Source organism: Gallus gallus, chromosome 2 (genome assembly GCF_016699485.2).
Source record: "Gallus gallus isolate bGalGal1 chromosome 2, bGalGal1.mat.broiler.GRCg7b, whole genome shotgun sequence".
Lineage (NCBI taxonomy): Eukaryota > Metazoa > Chordata > Aves > Galliformes > Phasianidae > Gallus > Gallus gallus.
Window position 1 is genome coordinate 128,872,670 of NC_052533.1, and position 22,845 is coordinate 128,895,514.

Consider the following 22,845-nt stretch of genomic DNA (forward strand, 5'->3'; position numbering starts at 1 on the left):
TGGGGATGGGAAACGGCAGGATGGTCTTCCCAAGCAGCATGGATGAGTTCAGACACATTTTCAGTCAGGAAATGTCAATCTTTTCATATCTCCTTCTACTTTCCTCCTCTCCCTGTAGAAACGAGATGGCCCTGGGGGCCTCAGCCAGGAGATGGTTTCCCCCTGCCCACCAAGCCTGAGAATGGCATTGACCAGGACTGGAATTGCAGTAATACACATTTATATATGTATGCATATCCTTCAGAATGCGTACATATACACACGAGGGTTGCTCTGAAAGTAGTGCCTCCTCTTTTATTATGTCAGCCCACAGCGTGTTGGTGTTACGGCCATAGAGGAGGAACCTTCACACCAATATCCCATTACGTGTTGTTGCTGTGTGAGATGGCAGCAGAGGGGCAGTCTGACAAAATGGTGTCTGACGTGGAAGTGTGGATGAAACAAAGGCATATTACTGAATTCATCCATGCAGTAAAATGGCACCTAATGACATCACTGATGCTTGCTGAGTGTTTATGGAGACCAAACAGTGGATGTCAGCACAGTGAGGCCGTGGGTGGTATATTTCAGCAGTGGCAGCAACAGTGGATCACCTCTGCTGGTGCATTTGTTTACAAGCACAGCATGTAAGCTCCTCCTCACTGCCAGTGAAAATCCCAGCTAATAGTGGTGATTGTGTCAAACATACTGTTGTGTAGCTGAGAATTTGCTGTATCGAAAAAGCGTTACTGTGCTCTCTGTCTCTGTTATAGTTGTAGCGGAAATAAATAGGAGGCATGACTTTCGGAGCAACCTACACGCATAGCAATACCCACTCTCCCGCCACCCCACCGCCCGGCGCCAGGCCGGGTTTCGAACCCTCGGCGCATCTCCGCGCAGCTCCACGCCCCTCCCCGCTCCGCCGTCTCGTGACCGACGCTGCGGCGAGATCAGCTGACCCGGCGGCTCACGTGACAAGGCGGTGGTTGTGCGGGCGGTGCGCGGCTGCGGCGCGGGATGGAGCAGTGACGGGTGAGCGCCGCGCGGGGCAGCTGCGCGGGGGCGGGAGGGAAGGAGGCCGCGGTCGGGCCCGAACGGGGTCGCCGCTGTCTTCCCCCGGCCCCTGAAGCTGCGGCCGGGCCTAGCGGGGAGGGCAGAGCCGGCCGGGCCCGTGGCTCCGCGGCCGGCCTGCCGCCGCCGCCGCCGGTCGTGCTTGCGGCTCCCGTCCCCGGGCCGGCCGCAGGCTCTGCGTGCCCGGGCTTCGGGACGCGCGGCCGTGCGGCGGCCCCTGCCTGTACCGCTCCGCACCGAGAGATCGCGGCTCGGAGCCTTCCCCTGCCGCCGCGGCCTCTGCCTGTGGTGCTTCGCGCTGAGGGCCGCGCGCCGGGCGTCAGCCGTGAGTTCTGGGAACGGGCGCGGAGAAGCGACCTGGCGGGGCTCGGGGCGGCCGGCCGGCCTGGGCGCTCCTGGGAGAGGTTGGAGCTGAACGGGAAATACGGTGCCTTCACTTCCCTCTCCAGCCTCGATCTTGAGAAACGCAGCGCGAATTCTGTTTGGACATCGCTGTGTGTGTTCCCTTCGTTGAGGTATGCATTCGGGGGCTTTGCTGCTTATGTTGGAGTGTCCTGCAAAAAACACTTTTCTTTGGTAATTTTTCTTTGGAAATCCATTCTATACAGAAAGTAAGCAATATCAATACGAGTAGCAATGCAAGAAACATGAAAAATACCATATCCAGCTGATGTCAGCTACTGATGTAGCTGGGGTTCAAAATAGGAAGGAAACTTAAGGGAAAAGGAGTACTTCAAGAGTATGTTAGAGATGAGCTGCGTTTATTTGACAGGCAGAGCATCCTGGCAGCACGCTTATGTTACCTGAACCTCTCTACAGTGGCATATGGAAGGCTTTACTACCCCTCAGAGTCTTGAGGCAGACATGGTTAGGTGAAGGCATCAAGGAATTCATGGAGTGTTGTGAATGTGAATTGAGAGAAGTGCGTTCTCCTGGATTTATGCTATTATGGCCTTACAAGTGAGAACTGCATTTTTTGTGAGTGCTAGGCAAGGTGAAGTCAGGTCAGTATTACTGGTCTCTCAAGATTAAGTTATTTTCATTAACTTTTAAGATACTGATACTCCAGTTGATCGGTATGGGAGAAGGAATTTCCTGACCTACAGTATTGTAAGAATTGCTGTTTCCAGCTCAGTGCTGCGTGTGAACTAAAAGAGGGGTGATTCAGTTTAGATGTTAGGCAGAAAATCTTTACCTCAGAGGTGAGGCACTGGCATAGGCTGCCCAAAGAAGCTGTGGATGCCCCATCCCTGAAGGTGTTCGAGGCCAGGTTAGATGGGGCCCTGGGCAGCCTGAGCTGAGGAATGGCAACACCAAGGAGCTGGAACTGGGTGGATTTTAAGATCCCTTCCAACCCAAGCCATTCTGTGGTAAAGCTGATACTCCAGAACCTGTTCTCAGGACTTCTGTTTAAGTTCTAAAACTGGTCCAAACTTCTGAACTTTGGTTCAGTGCAGTCTGTAGAGAAATTTTTGTATAAACTTTCTTATGTTCCTGACTTAGAGTTAAGACTTTTTTTTTCCCCTAGCTGTATAGCAAACACTTCTTGCTAAGTTGGCCAGAAGGTACGGTGACATCTCAAAAAGTCATTTCTTGACACATAGTTTTATCCATATTCAGCAGAATTAGAGCCATGATTCCTACCTGCTTAGAATCACAGTGGATGTAGTATGGAATTAGCAATGTTAAGAAGGCTTGAAAGTTTGACTAAATGTGTTGGTGCTCTGGCACTGTGTGTTTTAAGCTGATATATTTGTGTGGTGGACAGTTCCATTTAGGAATGTGGTTCTCTGTTTATAAATGTTTCTGCTTTTTTTATGAGTGTGCCTCAGAAATAATAGGAATAGCAAAAATAGCTGACAGTAATTAGGTGAGGCTGTACTATGGCAGCTTGTACTCAGTGGTGTGTCACAGAGCAGCGCCAGTCATAGAGGTACGAGTTGGAAGCCAAAGTTCTCGTCAGCTCTTACTGCTGTTTCTCAGTTTTGTACTTAGTGGATTCTTGGCTTTTCCCTGGGATTGTTGTTCCAAAACATGAAAGCAGACAAGTTTGGTAAACGTTGACTGGAATGATCTCAAGGCTTCGAGTTTGCAGATTCCAATTGACCTAAAGAGAGAATAAGTAAATTCACCACAGTGGTGGTTCTCAAGGAAGGCTTTATATATATATATATATACATTTACATATATAATATGTGTATATATATGTGTGTATATATATATATATGTAAATGTATATATACACCATTATTTGTAGTTCTAAGGAGTAAAATAATAGTTTATTTAAAAACAAAAAAAAAAAGGCTATCAACATGCTTGCATGATCTGAACACTTGCTATTTCCTGCTTTATTCTCTGGTGCTCTTTAAGTGTAACAGCACTTCTCCTTTTTCCAGTTCTTGTTTGTTGTTCCCTAGTTCTGATTGCAAACTCCATCTTCCTTATGTTGAGCAAACATGGGAGCAAGCACGTAAAACTCTGTGAAGCTTTTTTGCCTTGTGCCTGTTTGGAAGTATTTCTGGCCCCATAGGAAAGCCCCGCTGTTCAGACTAGTCTGTGTAACTGACTGGAATAGTGCCGAGCTGTCAGTCTTTCACCCACGTCAAATAATCCTCTGCTCTGCTGAGGTGGCTGGGATGGGGAATGGGCTGTTAGAAGTGGAGCAGTGCTTCAGGAACTGCAGTCGTGCAGAGGAGGACGGTGGGGAAGGAGAAGAGAGGTATTACCCAGCTCTGCCGTTACTGGGAGCTACAGCTGCTCCACCTTTTTCTTTTCCTGTCTGTAACACAGTGAATGAGACAAACTCATGGTGGACACATAACTGTTTCCACAGATGATACAATCTGTGGGAACTTCAAACGTTTTCCTTAAGATCTATTTATTTTTTAGTGGAAAGCTTGAGAATGCAGTGTTCCATCTGTTTTGCTGAACAGAAGCGTTGGGCTTCTGTGTTACAGCTTTTCTGCCTTCTATGAGCACTCTACCGCTGCTGCTACCTGAGCTAGTTCCTCTTATTTATCCAACAGTCATTCCAAAGCCTCTCCAAGTCCTGGTGTAGCCAACTCCCAGTGAAAACCAATCTAAAGATTAAACACTTGAGTGAGTGCATGTGTAAGCTGCAGTGATGTCTCCTTGTGGGGTGAAGTTGACTGTAAACTTGGTGGTGTTTTCTATAGGATCAGGGTTCAGTGAAGCATGGGGATAAGTAACATGCCATATATTCACTAAGTTTGGCATGTGTTAGGGAAGATAATGCATCTAAGTGATGAAAGTAAGAGAAAATCTTGTCCTATTAGAAAATTTTGGTTGTAGACCTCCTGTGGAAGCCCATTAGTACAGTTAGTGTTTCCCTAAAGAAGCCCCGTAATTTGTATTTAGTACATGTACTCTCTTGAATAATGTTTGCATTAGTATGATCTTATTGAAGGTCTGTGATGAGAGCAGGGGTACCAAGGGTAAAAGAGCTCTTCTTCATGTTGAAATGATTGTCTACATGGTTGGGTAATATGTTCGTAGAATCATAGAATGGTTTGGGCTGGAAGGGACCTTTAAGATCCACTAGTTCCAACCCCCTGCTATAGGCAGAGACACCTCCCTCTAGACCAGGTTGCTCACAGCCCCATCCAGCCTGGCCTTGAATGCCTCCTAGGAGGAGGCAACCACAACCTCTGTGGGCAACCTGTTCCAGTGTCTCACCACCCTCACAGTAAAGATTTTCTTCCTAATATCTCATCTAAGTCTACCATCTCCAGTTTAAAGCCGTTTTCTTTCATCCTGTTGCTACATGCCCTTGTAATAAGTCCCTCCCCAACTTTCCTGTAGGTCCCCTTCAGGTACTTGAAGGCCGCTTTCAGGTCTCCTCAGAGCCTTCTCTTCTCCAGGCTGAGGAGCCCCAACTCACTGAGTTACTGGGTCTATTTTCAATTAGACTGCATATGATCTTTTGTAGGACTTGCAGATCTTAACATTGCAAACTCAGTCTTTAACGTGTGGGTTGGGCAATTTAAAAAGACTGCAGCTGTGCAAATGTGTCAGACAGTAAAAAAAATTCCTGTGTGACAGGAAAAGAGTATGGAACCAGGTGAATAATGTCAGTAGAATCTCATCTGATGGCTACGACTGCACTACGGTTATGTGGAATGAAATATTTTTCTTCAGGTAGAGCTTTAAATCTGGAACTAATGGCAGATATTCTTTCTCCCCCAACCCTCTCCTTTTTCCTGCTAGCATCTTGCCTCTGTCTTCAGAAGCAGAAAGCATCACAATAGAGACACAAAGATGACTGAGTTTTGGCTGATTTCTGCTCCTGGGGAAAAAACCTGTCAACAGACATGGGAGAAACTACATGCAGCAACTACAAAAAATAACAATCTCTCTACTAATTCCAAGTTCAATATTCCAGACCTGAAGGTAGGTAAGCTCCGTATCATGTACAGGAAGTATGTTTGTTTTGTAGTGTGTTTGGTTTTTTCCTAAATCTGTGGGTGATGAGTGCTTGGAACCTTTTTAGAAAAATAAACAGCTGATGTCTCTGGTGTATGTGTGGGTCCAAAAAATTAATTTAGACCATCGATTATCTTTTTTATCTGGAAGTCTAAGATGAAAATTCTTCACACTGTACGTTGTAAATGCTCAGCAAGCTGTGCTCTCTGTATTCAGAGAATACAGCAGTTTTTCCAGGAAAAGAGTCTTGGTCTCATGCTGCTAGCAGTTAGCCAGAGAAGAAAATTAACTTTGGAAATTAAGGCACAAATGGAGACCTGTGATTTTGAGTGTTCAGATGACAGTTTTCTTTGATTTTACTTTTTTTCACTCCTGAATTGTCTTTACTGGCTGAGATGCGATGAAATGGGTCGATTTAAAATACAGGAGATGATCAAGCAGCTGCTGTCTTTATGTTCAGAAGTAGCATTCTTCAGGTAGTGATTATCTCCAGCTGAGCGTTCCAGTGTGACCTGCCAGCGTGTTACAGAAAAGAAGAACACTGTTTCGACTATTTCTATAAGGAGGAAAGAGGATTGTTCCTCTAAAAGCAGGTTTCTCTTGGTTAACTACTATTGCCAGGGATGAGAAAGGTAGGAAGACAGCGTGTTAAAGAAAAGGTCTACCTCACACCCGAATGCTTCTTGAACAAAAAAAAATGGTAAGCTCAGTTTAATTTCTTCAAACTGAAAGATGGGCAAAAACAAAGGGGAAAAATGCCACCCCTGTCTATCTGTATACAGAATGGTTCAAGTAGCATGATGCTTCATCCTGTCTCCAGTAGGGAATGGACCCAGAGCACCCAGTGCTTTACTGCCTCTATTAAGAGAATCTTCCATTTGCCAGGTTAACGTTCACTTTTAGACCATCCTGAGTTATTTCAGAATATGTATTAGTAGAGGTATAACGAGGGCCTTTGGCAGATTTCAGTCTCCTGCCCAGACTGCCTTGGAGGTGAGTCAGGATGACATTCAACTTATAAGATGCCAGAAGTATTTAGAAGAGTTAATACTAAAAACTTATGTGACCATTACAGCTATTAACAGTTGTTTTCATTTCTCCTCTTGCATTTCTTATGAACTAAAATTATTCAGCTTCTGCCCCTTTTAAGAATATACTTTATGTACAATGGGACGTAATCTGGCTTCTGTGTATCTAGTAAAACTGTGTTAGGAGTGACATCCTTTAGTGAAAGCTCATTATTGGAAACAGTCTCCACTGAACAACAGCCATATTACTCAGGGACTTATTTATCCCATGTCCTGTAAATGAGTAGTCAAAACATTAGCTTCCTTATTCTTGCCTGTAGCTCAAAAGAAGGTGAGTCTGGGAAAGATTTTATGGTGTTGCTTGAGTAGTTCCCTTTTCTGCTTCAAGGCTGAGGAAAACAGGAATTGTGCCAAGATGAGTAGTCAAATGTATGGATGGAATAAAGATAGACTGGAAGATACTGTCATCTTGACTAGATGGAAGATTTGACTTTGCATAATAATAGTCTAGCAAGAAATATAAGCCAGTAGCTGAAGTTTCAGAGTTTGGGAGTCATCTTTTTGAAGATGCCTCCTATTTTCATTGAACAGAATGAACAAATATGTCAGTGTTTGAAGTGAGCCAGAGAAACTCTTATAATGTGACCTACTCAAAACAAAATTGCTATTTGATTGTTAAACTTGAGCATTACGGGGTTTTTTTTTTTTTGTATCTTAAACCTATTTGAGGTTTGTGTATGAATAAACTCAATCATGGATTGACTTAACTACTGTGCTGTAATCTTCATGCTTAAATTATACTGAGTCTAAAATAGTCATCCCTGACCCTGAAAGGTATATCTGTTGCTCTAATTATTATATGAGGTTTGGGAAGAAAGTGTTTTCTAGTGGGGAGTGGAAAACAGTAAAAGTTTGTAGACAAGCTAAAAATATTTCATTACTCTGGGTACAGAAAGTCTTAGGCTCTTGTTGACTGGACTGCTATAGAACTATTGCATCTTCTGCATTTTCAAAGTTCTGGTTGCTTCCAGCGCAAAGGTACCCAATTACAGAAATTTCAGACTTGATCCAAAGTAGTAACTTAAATGCTAAAGCAAGTGACTTGTGGAAAATGCAGCCAATTCATAATATAAAAGTTAGTTTAATATGCTTTGCCTGGCTAGAATGCTGAAACAATGTGCCAGCCTAGAGTGAGTTAGATGTAGTGCAGGTGAACTTTAGGGATATCTCAGGCAAACGAAAGAAAGTGTGACTTTCTTAGATTAACAAGTCTGAAATATTGGAGTGTTGTATTTTATGTAGTTCTGCAAAGCTGTCTGTTCAGGAGATTTGGCTTTTTATTGTCATCTGGTTTTATCTTTTTAGGCTTACGTACAAGTGCTAACGCATTTTGACCTTTCCTTCTAGGTTGGCACACTGGATGTTTTGGTTGGTCTGTCAGATGAGCTGGCTAAGCTGGATGCGTTTGTGGAGAGGTAATGTTTTATTTTTTACTAATGTGCAAAAATATTAGAGCAGTTATGTTGCCAGCTTACCAATCCATAATGATGCATGGATTGTGTCCATCTTTTTTGTTTTCATATTGATCTTCTTAGCTTACTGAAATCTTAGCTTGTTGACTCCCCACGGAAGATGCTTTTTATTCTAGTATCTGTACTGGGGGAGAGGGGAAGAGGAAAGAATCCAAACTCCATGTGGAATAATGGGACATGATGTATGGATGCAAGGTGGTTCTCCCTATAACAGTGCTGTGCGTTACCGGATCATGGAGAACTGTTAAGAATTGAACCTGACAACTGCAGGAAATGACAGTGAAATGGAATAAAATATGTTCTTCTAGCATAATAAAATACTGTTTCCAGGCTTCGGGAAGGTTCCTAACCCACAGAGATGATTAAACAACATTAAGTCTTAAAGCTGTCCATTTTGAAGAAATTAATGGTCCTTTGAAAGTGATTTTGAGCAAATGTAACAAAAACGTACCTAGCCAGAGTTTGTGGAGCCATCTTCTGTTTCAAGGAGATAATTATTAAGTAGTTTTTTTTTTAAGTTATGTTACATTGTTAAGTTATGTTAGAATACTCAGTTGTTGCCAGTGTGGCGTGTGTGAGTAATAGTGAGCATTGCTTTTCTAATGGAGAAAGCAGGTCTTGTGCCTCAGATCTCATGAGGCTGAGAGCTGGAATTTCTCTGTAGTTCTTTAATTATCTTTGGTATGTTGCCTTGTGTTTAATTTTTATTAGTTATGGCTTCTGCCTCACAATCTATTCTGAGAGAGGAGTTAGGATTTTGAAATTATTACAGACTTGAAGGTTGGAGTATAGCAGAAAGTAACATCACCTTGTTGAGAACTGATGAGTTGCAGCACTAGGAAAGGACTTCTAAAGAATTCTGACATGTATTTGAGATACTGAGCACAATTTGTGCCCTTCGAAAGCTTATGTGTAAAACAATTAACACTGTTTTTGATCCAATCTCTTAATTCTTTTCCCAGGCAATCTCAGATGAGTTCTATGAATGGTGTTTATCAAAATGGCAGTTTTTTATCATTATTCATAGTTTTATCTTTCATTTTTCAGTGTTGTAAAGAAGGTGGCCCAGTATATGGCTGATGTTTTAGAAGACAGTAAAGATAAAGTTCAGGAAAATCTTCTGGCTAATGGAGGTAAAGTGTTAACAATAACATATGCATTGTAAAAGGAGCGGGAGGGAAGGCGGTGATCCAGAAACATACTTACTGCTGCTTCTCTTTGGTCTGAAAGCCTAGTTTAGGCACGGAAGTAAGTTTGCCTATGACTCATTCGCCATGGAAGAAATGATAAGATCCAAATGGCAAGTAATTGTAGATCTGCATATGAAATATTCACACTTTGAGGCCTTTTGATCCTTTGGGGCTGTCATCACTTAGTCTCTGAAGGAGCATAAAGGTTGCTGATCACTGTAAACAGTATTGTCTGTCTTAAAGTCCTTCTTTATCATTTTAGTTGACTTGGTCACCTATATAACAAGGTTCCAGTGGGATATGGCCAAATATCCGATAAAGCAATCATTGAAGAATATTTCAGAAATTATTGCAAAGGTAAGATCATTTGTTTTGTAAAACTTTATTGACCTTTTGTTATTTTATGCACAATGTGGTGTTCAGAGCTTGTTGCTATTTTGCCAGCTTTATTTAACTTTGACAATAGTAGCAGGCCTGTAATAGCAGTTAGTGTTGTAGTAACCAACGAAGTAATTCAGGATGGTGACAGGAAGTGGAGACTGAGCTCACTGAAGACCACTTGCTGTCTTTGTTGGTTTTATTTCCTAGGACCATGAATTTAACAAATAGCAAATTATTTCACTTGCTGTCTAATTTTTGCTGTACTAGCTTTACACTTGTCTGACATTATCCAACTTTGTGAGCTATTAACATTGAAATCACAGTATTTATTTACCTTCTGGAAGCTATGGTGCCCAGCTGTGAGGGGAAAATGAAGCCTTCGATGTAAGGAAAGCTGATCTCAGTGTTGTGATTGTTTTCTTTCTCTCTCTTCATGCTGATAAAGTATTCATAACGTCGCAGATTTCATTTCATTTGTACTGTTGTGAGCATGGATAATAAGACCTTGAGTACCAAGTTGCTGCATTAGAATGGTGAAAGAGTTCTCTGTGAGCTATTCTTGCTTTAAATATCTTCTGAGCTTTTCCAGTTTCTTTTCTGTATTTTGTAATCTTCAAACAGCTCTGGAGATATTTGCATCACTAACGTATGTAACCAGGATAAAAAGTGCTGCAGCTGCTCAGGATACCTTTGAGGGAGTCTTTGGTGTTGGATATGTGGATACAAGAACTGGGAGGGGTTGCATATTAGTTCTGGCAGACAAATGCTTTGCATTAAGTGCAGAATCTGTTTGCCAGTTTCTTTCCTGATACTACTTAAAATTTTGCCGAGACTATGAAGTCCTAGTTACATTCTCAGTCGTTGTTATTAACACTTTAACTTTGGTATGTTCTTTGTGGCTATCACTGCGTCCTGAATGTGCACCAGGAATTATGTTCAGAAATGATTCCTGGAAAACATCTGCGGTGTGGTGTTATGTTGGGGGAATAAGGACTGACTTATGACTTCAAGATTTACATAGTAAGGTATTGCATGCGTTTAAAACGTGATGCTATCTAAGAACCTGAGTGCTTCTTCACAAGCAGCTGAGTGTTTTGTTTTCATACCTTACAGCAGGTACTTGAGTGAACAGGCATGAAGCTTAAGTTGGGAGAAGAGAAATGCAGTAAAAGAGGAGTAGGGGGAACATAAGATGGGATAAAGCATTTTCTACAACTTTTGTCAAGGAAGTGGTTCTTGAAGTTCCTTTCCTTCATTTGGCCATAGAATACAAGTGAAAGCTACTGAATTAATGATTTGAAAAAAAGTCTTTAACTGAATTTTCTCTCAATTTTGGAACTTAGAAGTTCTTATGGTAAAGAACTCGTTTTTTGTAGCAGTTCAGTTTGTTGAGAAGGCAGCGAAGAACTTGAAGGGATTATACCATTTGTTGAAATATTATCAAGGATTCAGCCCACGTTTTCCTGTGTCCTGGAGTTTGCTAGATACGTTATCTGCTTGCAACAAAGCTGGACTCTGGAGCCTGGACTTTAAACATAACTTCTGTTTTTTTTCACCATCTAATTTAAGCACCTCACTGAGTTATTACACTGTACAGTGAATGCAGAGAAAAACATCTGGAGTTCAACCTGAAATCGGCATCTTTAGGTTGCTGTTCTCTGAATGGTTTTCTGTACCTCTCTCCGTGATAACTGTTATAGCAGCACCATGAGTCTGCCTCTCTTATTCTGCAGTGATGTTTGTGAACTATCCAGCAATTCTTAGAACAAGGGAAGATTTAAGGAGGGGGGTTTTAGGTTGGATGTCAGGGGGGAGCTCTTCACTATGAGAGTGGTGAGGTGTTGGCACAGGCTGCCCAGAGGGGCTGTGGATGCCCCATTCCTGGAGTTCAAGGCCAGGTTGGATGGGGCCCTGGGCAGGCTGGTCTTGTATTACATGTGGAGGTTGGTGGCCCTGCCTGTGGCGGGGCGGTTGGAGCTTCATGATCCTTGAGGTCCCTTCCAGCATGGGCCATTCTGTGATTCTATGAACAAGACAAAGTTGGAAATGTGACTCTCAGCAGTGTTATGCACAAGTATATTTTTGAGAGTCCCTTTGACACTGAGGTGTGCAGCTCTGCTTTTTCTGATACTTCAGTAGGAAGCAAAGCTGATTCTTGTTTACAGTAAATGCTAGTCAGTGCGAGTTTTCTTTTTTTGAAAGGCCACCGACTTTACAACCGAGAGTGGTTAAAGGATTGACAACTGGAAAATAATGAATGGAACTGCTTCATAAAGAAGTCTGGTATCAGCTGTTTTTGTCATTAAGCAGTGTGCATTTCAACAGTTCTTGAAAGTTTTGATTGTTGCAAAGCGAAGAGGGAAGGCTGCCTGCCTGGGAAGATATCCAAATGCACCTGCTGATGCTTTTTTCCTAATGCTGGCTTCTTGCTGTAAACATGTTAGTGCTGTTTCTTTTGTGCTATAAAAAGGTTGTAATGAAGATACTTGAGCTTTGTGATGGCAGCCAGAATGTTCCTCATGCTTCATTAAAAGTGACATCAGTCAAAGAATCTAAATAACCGTAAAGTCTGATATGTTTAAAGAGCAAGCTCTCTTATTTCAGAGTATTTTGTCTCAGGCATTGCTGTATATCTGTAAAGGTGCGAGCTGTTCACCTGCTGTTGAATGAAACCGTCAGGGTGTTGATGCTTTTAACAGCTTCTTCCTGATACAGACAAGTGAACCTGTGTTACCATAAACAAGGTTACTATATAACAAAGTGACATCCTTTCAAGAGGTTTATTTTGTAGAAATAAAGTTTGAGTCCCCAAGCTGAAGTGCTGTTTGTAGTATGCTGAAGCGCTGTATGCAGGCAGATGTTTTGTCAACAGTCTGGGTGCAAATAAAAGGAGAGGCTCTTAGCTTTGTGCTCAGATACGTGCCCCTGGCACTTCTCATATGCTTGTTCCTACCTACTGTGGAGGAGGGAGTAGGCAGTGGTATGATGCCAAAGCAGTACTGCTCCAAGTTCTTACAGTTATCCAACTGTTCACTAAGTGAACTTGACATATTTTATTGCACAGGGTATGTGCTGATTGAAGTATGACTGGATGCTTACAAACTGCTTGCTGCTTAATTTGTTTTGTTCTTCAACTTGCTGCCAAATTACCCAACTGGGCCACAAGTACTTGCTTAAACAAATGTTTGAAGTAAACTGGGTTTCTCTGAAATACTGTTCATCTGTCTACCCTGGAGCTGGACCTGGGCAGCTTCAGGCATTCCAAAGTATATGAGCTTTTATTAAATGTAGAAAATATCTGTAAAACAGACTTTCCTTTATGTCTAAGCTAATGCCAATATATAAAATTGCATCATAGAAGTTCATGAAGGGAAGTGGTGATAGAATGTATTGTATACTCCTTTGGAAATACAGAAAATGGGAAATGATTGGGGGAAAATGTGGTAACACTTAGAACTGTAAATAGTAATGGCCACTGGGAGTCAGGTAAGTGAAACGTTGTGTTGATGCCCTATCTTTCAGAGTGAGCAAGGCTGTCCTTCTCAAGGAGAAGTACAAGAAAGAACATGCATTAAGCAAATATAGTCTCTTAAGTTGTAGGTGATGTGAAGCAATAATGCGCTGCATTACTTAATTCTTACTTTCCTACTCATAAGACTGTACTGTCATTCATGTTATTTAAACTCTTAACGGCAGAAAAGTGTAAGAGTAGAGGAAGTAGTGGAAGGAAATGATGCTCAGCGTTCACCAGTAAACTTGTGTTACTGTGTGAAGGTGATCTAAAATGCCCTGTCTGCTGAGCTGGAGGGCGCTTAACACAGTAAGCGGGTGGAGTAATGATCAGCTGGGTAGCGTAGCACGTCCAGTTGGCACCACTTATCCAGAAGAGGATGTGTAATTCTTACTGTTGACTCATTTTCTTTTATAGGAGTTATAACATAAAATATCCTGAGTTTCAAGTGAAGCTTGCTAAGCCCTAGAGAAATAAGCATTTTATCTTGTGTGTTTTAAATCAAGCTCTTTCTGGCAGATAAAGGATCTATGTTATGAAATTAAGAAATTGGTTTTTAAAAAAATCAGTTCCTGAGTCACTTTTCTACTTAATCTTTAAGGGAGTAAACCAGATTGACAATGATCTTAAAGCAAGAGCTTCGGCATACAATAATCTAAAAGGGAACCTTCAGAATTTGGAAAGAAAGAATGCGTAAGTCATATCTGTTGCTTGTTGCTGATGTGTGAAGAGGTGGTGGCTGCAAGCTTAATGTGTTTTTGAGGCGTTTATCAATCTTGAACAATGACTGTCATAGAATAATGTTTCTTACCAACTGATTTGCTGATAACAGCTCACTTGGGACTGGCAAGTGCTTGTGAAATATGCAGAAGCATGTATAAATTGTTGACACCTTTGAGAGAAGATTGCTGTTAAAGTGGTGTGTTACGCTGCTATATTGGTGTCTAGCTAAACAAGGAGGACTTTCCCCTTACTCCAGTTCATGCTGTAAGCATCTCAATGTCACTGGGTTTCTTCCATCAAAATTAACAAGCCAAGGGGCAGGTGTTGCATAAATGCAAGTAAGGATGAAGTAAAAAGAGCTGCATGCTGCCCTGTCAGGTACACGTGATTATTCAAATGCAGTCAAGATACAGTACTCCTGTCTAAGTATGGTGGATTAATTTGACTTAGCACTGCCGTTACTATTAATGATTGTTTTATGAGTGAGCTATAAATGTCTTCTTGAGCCATAGTAATTTGTCAGCTAAGTCTCATAATATCTGTGTAGGTTCCTATTCCTTTGTGAATAAGGCAATATGCCACTGCTTTAAATTTTCGTTGAGGTTCAGAGTGTAGGTAGCTTAGTTGTAACTCTGAAGCCCCATATAACAAATTTCATAGAGAATTAATGGTTCCTGTGGATTTAAATCCCTCTTTAAAAGAGAATTTGGCTTCCTTATTCTGTGAGGTGTTTGGAATATAGAAATGCCACACAGCAGTGGAGCTACTGATATTTAAAAAAAACAACAAACTTCTAGTGACTTTAGACAGTAAGCTATAATGTTCATATAGGAACTTTTGGTCTGTTCTGCTAATAATGAATGCTTAAGTGAAATATTTTTTTGAAAAATGTGTATTCTACCAGGCACTAGAAATTATTGTGAATACCAGCTCAGTTTTCAAACATGCATTTACTGTGGCTGTCTTTATTTCTCTACAGGGGAAGCTTGCTAACCAGAAGTCTTGCTGATATTGTAAAGAAAGAGGACTTTGTACTTGATTCAGAATATTTGGTCACGCTATTAGTGATTGTACCAAAGTAAGTTTGTTTAACTGAAGAGTAGAAGAAAATAATAAGTTTTAACCAAGCATTAGATCCTACAGCTCCATAACACTGTAAGAGAGGATGCCTGAAATTGCTTTGTATCTTCCTGGATCTACTTATGAAAACATTTGGATGCCTATAGCAAATGTGCCCATGTGCATATATTCCATTGTTCATAGGAATGCTGGGTTCTCGTGATTTTATTTTAAGAAACTGTAGATTATACTTCTGCTTCTTATCTGACCTTAGCTGTGACTATACATGCTGTGGAAAACATGTTTATGAAAATAATAATTAGAGAGTAAAAACATGAGTTCTTTTCTGTGAGATGGCTTAATGATTGAATTATTCAGATGAGCTCTATGCTGGCTTTCACCTCCTAATGAACCAAGTAAACCCTTTGCAACTTTACTCTGTGCTCTTTCAGATTGGTAGGACATTGCTTTTGTATTTAGTTGATAAACAGGATTGCATTGGTAAAGACTTGTGTCATGTCTAAGGTTTTCTGGGAACAGGTTGTTCTGAATCCAAAATGACAATAGATCTGAAATAACAGGAAAATGAAACCTAACCCTTTGTCCAAGGCAAAGTGGTAATACATACATCTTTAAAACTTGTAAAATGAGAAAATAGCTGTGCTCTGGACAGGCAGTTCTCTTGTCTTTGTGGTGCTGGACTGTCTTCCTGGAGCTAGGAACAAGGGGAATTTCTAACTTGTAAAGACAGCGTGTAAGGCTGTTCATCACATGAGATAGTAGTCTGTCACTTGTGAAACTCCAAAGGCAAAAAACAGGTCCAGTGGTTTTGGCAGAGAGCTGGTAGTTGTTTTACCTTGTTGGTTATTTTTCTTTTACCTTTGACTTGTTTGGGGTGTTAAAAGGATGTAATCTCTTCACCACTAGCTACAGAAAGGCAGAGGTTTCCAAATTCTCTGTAGTATTTTAGGCAGTTGCAGTGCCCTGGTGAACCCTTTTGTAAGTGGAGAAGTATTCCCTTTAGTAACTCAGAAGAGCAGAGTTGCGTACAAAGTTTGATAAACCTTGACAGTTAAGTCCATTTGATCCTCCAAGATTTATGCTGAAGGATGATTCATTTCATTGTTCCTTTTTTAAAAAAAAAAAATCACATGCTTGTCAACTTACACAAAACTGAAGGTAAAATATATTTCTCACTTTTTTCAGTGTAGCTTATTTAGCAATAATTATAAGAATTGTAAGGGGGGAGCTGTTGTGTATTTCTGACAGCCTACAGCTGGGTTGGAAGACGTAATGATTAAATGCTTCTGATTTGTTTTGAAAAACTTCAATTTGGATTTTTTCTACAATAATAGAAATAATCATAATCTGTGTATTTTCTAGGGTAAATTACAATGACTGGGTTAAGCAATATGAAACGTTAGCAGAGATGGTTGTACCACGTTCCAGCAAGTAAGTTATCAGTGTGAAATTTCATATGCTTGTGTTATATGTGGTGATCTTTATCTGTAGTGACTTTGGTTGGTCTAAAACATGTCAAAATGAGCCTCCTCTTCTCCAGACTGAACAATCCCAGCTCCTTCAGCTGCTCCTCATAAGGCCTGTGCTCCAGACCCCTCACCAGCTTTGTTGCCTTTCTCTGGACACACTGCAGGGCCTCAATGTCTTTCTTGCATTGAGGGGCCCAAAACTGGACACAGTACTCAAGGTGCGGCCTCACCAGTGCTGAGTGCAAGAGAAATCCAACTCAAATATGAGTTGGATCAACTTCAACCTAGTAGGAGATCCATTGATGATTCTGAATTAATTACTGGGAAGCCATCACCTAGAGTTGTATTGGGAAGAGGTTAAACTATTGTATAACGCTTGTATTGAAGGCAGTACAGCACTGAGGAACAGTTTACTCAAGCTTTTTTCTCAGAGTGAACTCTCAAAATAAGTGTTATTATATTGACCTGGTCAGACTGGATAGTTGATAGAATTCTTGGAGTTGGAAGGGACCTTTAAAGAACATCTGCAATGAGCAGGGATACCTACAGCTAGGTTATGTTGCTCAGAGCCTGGTCTTGAAAGTCTCCAGGGACGTGGCATCCATTACATCTCTGGGCAACCTATTCTAGTGCCTCACCATCCTCACTGTAAAAGACTTTTTCCTTATTTCCAACCTAAACTCCCCTTTTTAAGCCTGAAGCCATTTCCCCTTGTCCTGTTGCCACAGACCCTGTTAGCTTCCCTTTAGATACTGAAAGGCTGCTATCAGGTCAGCTTGGAGTCTTCTCTGGCCCCAGCTCTCTCAGCCTGCCCTTGCAGGAGAGGTGTTCAATCCTTTGGATCATTTTTGTAACCCTCCTCTGGACACACTCCAATAGGTCTATGCCTCTCCTGTGCTGAGGGCTCCACATCTGGATGCAGTACTCCAGGTGAGGTCTCAGCAGTGCAGAGTAGAGAGTCAGGGTCACCTCCCTCGACCTGCTAGCCATGCTGCTTTGGTTGCCATCCAAGATGTTGTTGACTTTCTGGGCTGCAAGGGCACATCGTTTGCTCATGTCCAGCTTTCCATCCATCAGTATCTCCAGGTCCTTTGCAGCAGGGAGGAACCTGATGAGGTTTAACAAGAAGTGTAGAGTCTTGCACCTGGGGAGGAATAACTGCATGCATCAATACAGGTTATGGGCTTACCTGCTGGAGAGGAGCTCTGTTGAAAAGGACCTGATTGTTCTCATTGACAACAGGTTGACCAGGAGGCAGCAGTGTGCCCTTGTGGCCAAGAATGCCAGTGGTACCCACGGACACATTAAAAAGAGTGTGGCCAGCAGGTTGAGAGAGGTGATCCTCCCCTTCCGCACTGCCCTGGTGAGACCACGTTTAAACTACTGTGTCAGGTTCTGGGTTCCCCAGTTCAAAAAAGACAGGGATGTTCTAGAAGGAATCTAGCAGAGGGCCAGAAGAATGATAAAGGACCTGGGGCATCTCCCACGTGAAGAAAGGCAGAGTAACCTGGGTCTGTTCAGCCTGGGGAAGAGAAGACCAAGAGGGGCTCTGATAATGTTTATAAATGTCTGAAGGGAGGTGGGAGACAAATGGATGACAACAGGCTCTTCTCAGTGGTACGTAGTAATAGGACAAGAAGCAGTGACAAAAAACTTGAACATAAGTTCCATACAAACATGCAGAAGAACTTTACAGTAAGGGTGACAGAGCACTGGAACAGGCTGCCCAGAGAGGTTGTGCAGTCTCCTTCTATGGAGATATTCAAGATCCATCTGGATGCCTGCCTGTGTGACCTGTTGTAGGGTACCTGCTTTAGCAGGGGTGTTGGACTCGATGACCTCTTGAGGTCCCTTCCAACCCCTGTGATTCTGTGGAAGTATAAAATAGTAAATCTAGGCATCTTCTTTAAACAACACTTACTAACACCAGCTGTCTTTATTCCCTTTTTCTTTAGAACATGTGTTTAACAATTCTGTAGTCTAAACTTTTCAGTATTAAGTCAAATCTAGTTCCACTTAGAGTAAAATAATTACAATTTGAACAAATCCGTATGCACATATGAAGTGTTTCTGTGTAGTAAAGTGTCACTCTTTACAAAGGGAATAATTAATAGTGGTTGCTAAAGCTGTTGTTACATTCTGTAGAGGGTGTTTAATTTGGGAACTCATCCCCTGTGACTATTTACAATTATGTTCCTGCCCAAGTAACAATGAAGTACAACTTAAACCATTGTATTTCAGATCTTTAGTGACTTGAACCTTAATCCTAACTTTATTTTTCTGTGCAGTGTACTCTTTGAGGATCAGGACAGTTACCTTTGTAATGTCACCTTGTTCAGGAAGGCAGTGGATGACTTCAAGCATAAAGCCAGAGAATACAAGTAAGTCTTATTTTGCGTGTTCGTTCTTGTGCTTTGAAGCATCTCTGGATAGCCACTTCTGATTTTATTCACTTCCAAATGCAGATTTCTGGTCCGTGACTTCCAGTATAATGAAGAAGAGATGAAAGCTGATAAAGAGGAAATGAATAGACTGTCAACTGACAAGAAGAAACAGTTTGTAAGTCTGTGCAAGCTAGTCATTACAGAAACCTAAGATGTCTAGGACTTGTTATTGCTACATAGCAGTGTCATGAGCTTGTGATTCTGAGAGAGCATTGCAGGGATGACATGTCACAGTCAGCCTGACACCCACTTAATCTTTTCAGGGATAACTGAGTTGCTCTTAAGTATGCTGAACCAAATGTTGGTTTTGCAACTAAAAATATATGAAATCTGAAAATGGGCAAACATTTGAATGAAGTAATCAGATATTATTAAAATGGTCCTTTCTACAGCTAGGCCATGACAAGTGGGATGATGTACTGAAGAGACAGCAAGTCTTGTTAAATTTATCTTTGCTTTGTACAAAATCACCCTTGAGCCATTATGTCAATAGCAAACTCTACTTTTAATTCATCTGTCGCACTACAAATATTGATTTTATTAATATTGTGCTTAAATGTGTTTAGCGGTCTGAATCTTTTTCTGAAGATTTTTTTCTCTTTTACAGGGGCCTCTGGTACGATGGCTGAAAGTTAATTTCAGTGAAGCTTTCATTGCATGGATTCATGTGAAAGCACTCCGAGTATTTGTTGAATCTGTTCTAAGGTAATGAGACAGGCCTGAACAGAAAATTCTAGGAAGAAAAGCACATCTAGCTTGGCTTCACTTGCTTGAGTTTTGTTAATGCCACTCTTCCACAAAGGAGGAAACAGTGGAGTAGGGCAGCAAGAACAACTGCTGACTTAGCTCTTGTTGCCAGGTGTGGAACATTTGAGGTAGATAACTTCATGTCATTCCTTCAGTGCTTTAGGGGAGTTCTCTGTCCATTGTAGCAAGGCTGTGTTTCTGCTGTGTTTTTTAGCTTGCTTAATTGAGCTGCCTGTAAAAAGAGCTTACGGTATCTTGTGTTTAAGTGAGAGATGCGGATAATTCAGAATAAAAAGTTTTGAGGCTTTGAGTAGCAATGCAGTTTGTCATTTTGAAATGTGTGTTAGTACACAGCAGTTCTTGTTCAGTATCTTAACTGTAAGGTTTTTGTTTTTCTTCATAGCCATCCAGAAGCACGGCTAATAAGTTCACGTAGCTGTAGTAGTTCAAACAGGCTTGGTTCTTTTTCAGAGTGGAAAGAACTTAGTCAGAAAACCAAAAGGTGTTTTTAAGTTAGTTTTGGTAAGAGTCGTTATCAAGGGCACCTCCAGAGAAGGCCTTGCAATCTTGCAAACTTGCAGTCTGATTCGTTTTTTGTAGCTGCTGCAGGCTTATTTTGAAGGCAGTCTTAAAGTAAAGCAGGCAGTTTGACTTAGTTTGGATATTGGCAGATGTTTCTGCACGTCTAGAAAGGAGGGTGGAATAGAAACTGGATTCTCCACCTAGTGGTAAAGTCTTGCTAGTAAATTAATGGAAGTGTTCAAAGCTTAGTCCAGGCTTCAGGTAATGTTTTGAGAATTTTGTAAAGCACTCCGATTTTAAAAGGATTTAGACATTTGTTTTGTTATTTTAAGCTTGAAGAAAGAAGTTCCACTTCATATCTTATTGTAAGTGGTACAAACAGAGTGATTTTGCAAAAGTAGAAATGAGTGGACTTTCCTCATCAGCAGTAGGATTCGTTCTCAAAATAAAATAGATTTCATAGAAGAAAGCTTATTTCATCACTTTCATAGTTGTTTGCTTAACTTCTTCAGGTATGGTTTGCCGGTAAACTTCCAAGCGATGCTGCTTCAGCCTAATAAGAAAACAATGAAGAAACTGAGGGAGGTTTTGTATGACTTATATAAACATCTTGACAGCAGTGCAGCAGCTATCATTGATGTAAGTGGTTTTGTAATTGCTACTCCCAGGTTTATTGTGATTAAGCAAAAAAAAAAAAGTTTACTAGCTTCTTAAAAAGCTGCATCTCTTCTTTTTTCATGGTACAAAAACTGTCTCCATATAAAAGTGCAGCTTCTCTGTTACGTTTTTGCAGAGGAGATAGTATGTAAAGTTGCAACCAATGTGTTGGAGGAGCTGTCTGGTGTAAAAGTTCTGTTTCACTTCTTACTGCGTTCTTTCCTGCTACCAATGGAAGGATGTCTTGCAGACTGGCTATGTCATTCTCAAAGAATTGGAAGAGAGTTTTGATCTGAAATTAGGCTTAGAAGCTTGAATGCATTTCTTGTTTTTGACCCTTAAAGAAATATTTAAACTGTCCATTGTGTAAGGTAACAGTGGCCTTATAACACTGAAATGATCTTTTCTTTAGTTAAGTTCATGTCACTGTTGTTCTCTGCTAAATTGTGCAGATGGAGTCATCTGTTCCACTTTCATGTCTTATATTCATGTTTAAAACGGGTTTGTTGGGAGACTTATTGTATTACATTAACATTATATTGAAAAGCAGTGCTTTTCATAGTTAAAAATTGAGTAAACATTATCACATAGTGGGTTCGGTTGCTACTTAAAAAGAAAATCTTTTAGTTATATTTATTATAATGCTTTTTCCAAAGTATTTTGAGGCCTTTTGGTGGAGAAGGGAATGCGAGGTGATGAAAGTGAGAGATGCTAAGCTTCATTTAGCTTCTTGGATCCGTACCCTATAACGTTATTTGCATGAGCTGGCAGAGGTTAGTAGTAGTAGAACATAATTGGAGACCTTTACCTTCCTTGTAGTGGTGGTGTGTTTACTAACAAAATGGATGTCAGTTATTGATGCAAAGCTACTTAGGTTCTGGAAAATGCACTTGGTTCACTTTTGACAAATATTTTTCGAAGTTCTAACTTCTTGTGTGTTGCTGAATTTTCCATTTTCAAGAGAATGTTTAAGCTCAAAGTCTTCACTGTGCGATTGCCTTCTCAAACATCCAAACGTTTAAATCAGTTTCTGAAAGAGGTCCGAGTTGTAGGAGTCTAACCAGCATCTAAACTTTCTTTGCAGGCAACTATGGATATTCCGGGCTTAAACCTCAGTCAGCAGGAGTATTACCCATATGTGTACTACAAGATCGATTGCAATTTACTGGAATTCAAGTAAAAATTCCCTAACGTGACAATCCTGTGTTGGTGTAAACAGAAGTGAGGTTGAAGTACAGTAATACCTTTAACACTCTACTAATCATATGCTTGCTTCTTATGTTAGGTGAATTTTAACCGCAGTGGTCCATCTATAGACATTTTCTTTTTAAAGGAAAGTGTAGGCAATCTGCTTTTAAATAAACGTCTGTAAATGTATATTGAGAGAATTGAAGTATTTATAAACAGAGCGATTTATTTAAGGGAAAGGTCATTCCTCTTTCATACGTGATCTGTGTTAATTCCATTCCCCGTTGTTTATTAAAAAAAAATTGTTTACAGAAGAATAGTGTAAATGTTTATGGCCATTTTGTTCATTTGATTTAGTAGATACACGTGTTAACATTGTTGAACTGTGACGTAAAGTATGTAAGATTGGTATGAAATTGTGCTTTCTGAATGTTGTAAAATTACACTTGAAGCACTGTAAGCACACAGGAAAAAATAAACATACCTGTGCAAATGTGTCACTTTGTTGTACAACGGTTAATTGCAGTCAGCTGTGTCTAAACTGAAATGATGTGTTATAGCTTAAATTCAGTCCTGCATCCTGCCTGCAGTGGTACAAAAATGCCATTACCTTAAACACAAATACTGTTAAGAGTTGTGGGTATTTATTTTATTTGGGGCAGAAATATGCAAGTGTGGTGACTGCTTACCAGACCTGTGTATCAATGTTTGTCTTGTTTATGTCTTCATGACTCTCAGGATTTGAGATGATTCTTCTGCAATTGAAGGTAAGGTGGGATGCTAACAACCTATACTGACGTGAGGTGTTTTTTTTTTAACAATTCTGCATTCATAGAATCCCGGAATCATAGAATGGCCTGAGTTGAAAAGGACCACAGTG

General features: G+C 40.8%; 1 protein-coding gene across 4 annotated transcripts; it reads left to right on the plus strand.

Moving 5' to 3' along the window:
• Window positions 1-935: 935 nt before the first annotated feature.
• On the plus strand, window positions 936-22,462 carry ATP6V1C1 (ATPase H+ transporting V1 subunit C1). 4 transcript variants are annotated; one of them, XM_025148067.3, is made up of 14 exons: window positions 936-1,375; window positions 1,500-1,565; window positions 5,278-5,460; window positions 7,929-7,996; window positions 9,101-9,186; window positions 9,506-9,600; window positions 13,737-13,828; window positions 14,838-14,936; window positions 16,301-16,369; window positions 18,696-18,788; window positions 18,873-18,966; window positions 19,459-19,556; window positions 20,633-20,759; window positions 21,862-22,462. In XM_025148067.3, exons 3-14 carry the CDS (start codon window positions 5,329-5,331, stop codon window positions 21,955-21,957), a joined length of 1,149 nt encoding a protein of 382 aa, XP_025003835.1. In that variant the 5' UTR covers window positions 936-1,375; window positions 1,500-1,565; window positions 5,278-5,328; the 3' UTR covers window positions 21,958-22,462. The 4 variants fall into 4 exon arrangements, with proteins under 4 accessions (XP_025003835.1, XP_418370.1, XP_015138475.1 ...); XM_418370.7 differs by having other exon boundaries at window positions 936-1,565; XM_015282989.4 differs by lacking the exon at window positions 1,500-1,565 and having other exon boundaries at window positions 936-1,011.
• The last annotated feature ends 383 nt before the right edge of the window (window positions 22,463-22,845 follow it).

Excerpts from the sequence above, each read along its gene's own strand:
- ATP6V1C1 (XM_418370.7), top strand. The coding sequence starts at position 5,329 with ATGACTGAGTTTTGGCTGATTTCTGCTCCTGGGGAAAAAACCTGTCAA. Across the intron at positions 16,370-18,695 it reads GTTGTACCACGTTCCAGCAA|TGTACTCTTTGAGGATCAGG; the intron begins GTAAGTTATCAG and ends TTTTCTGTGCAG. Across the intron at positions 18,789-18,872 it reads CATAAAGCCAGAGAATACAA|ATTTCTGGTCCGTGACTTCC; the intron begins GTAAGTCTTATT and ends TTCCAAATGCAG.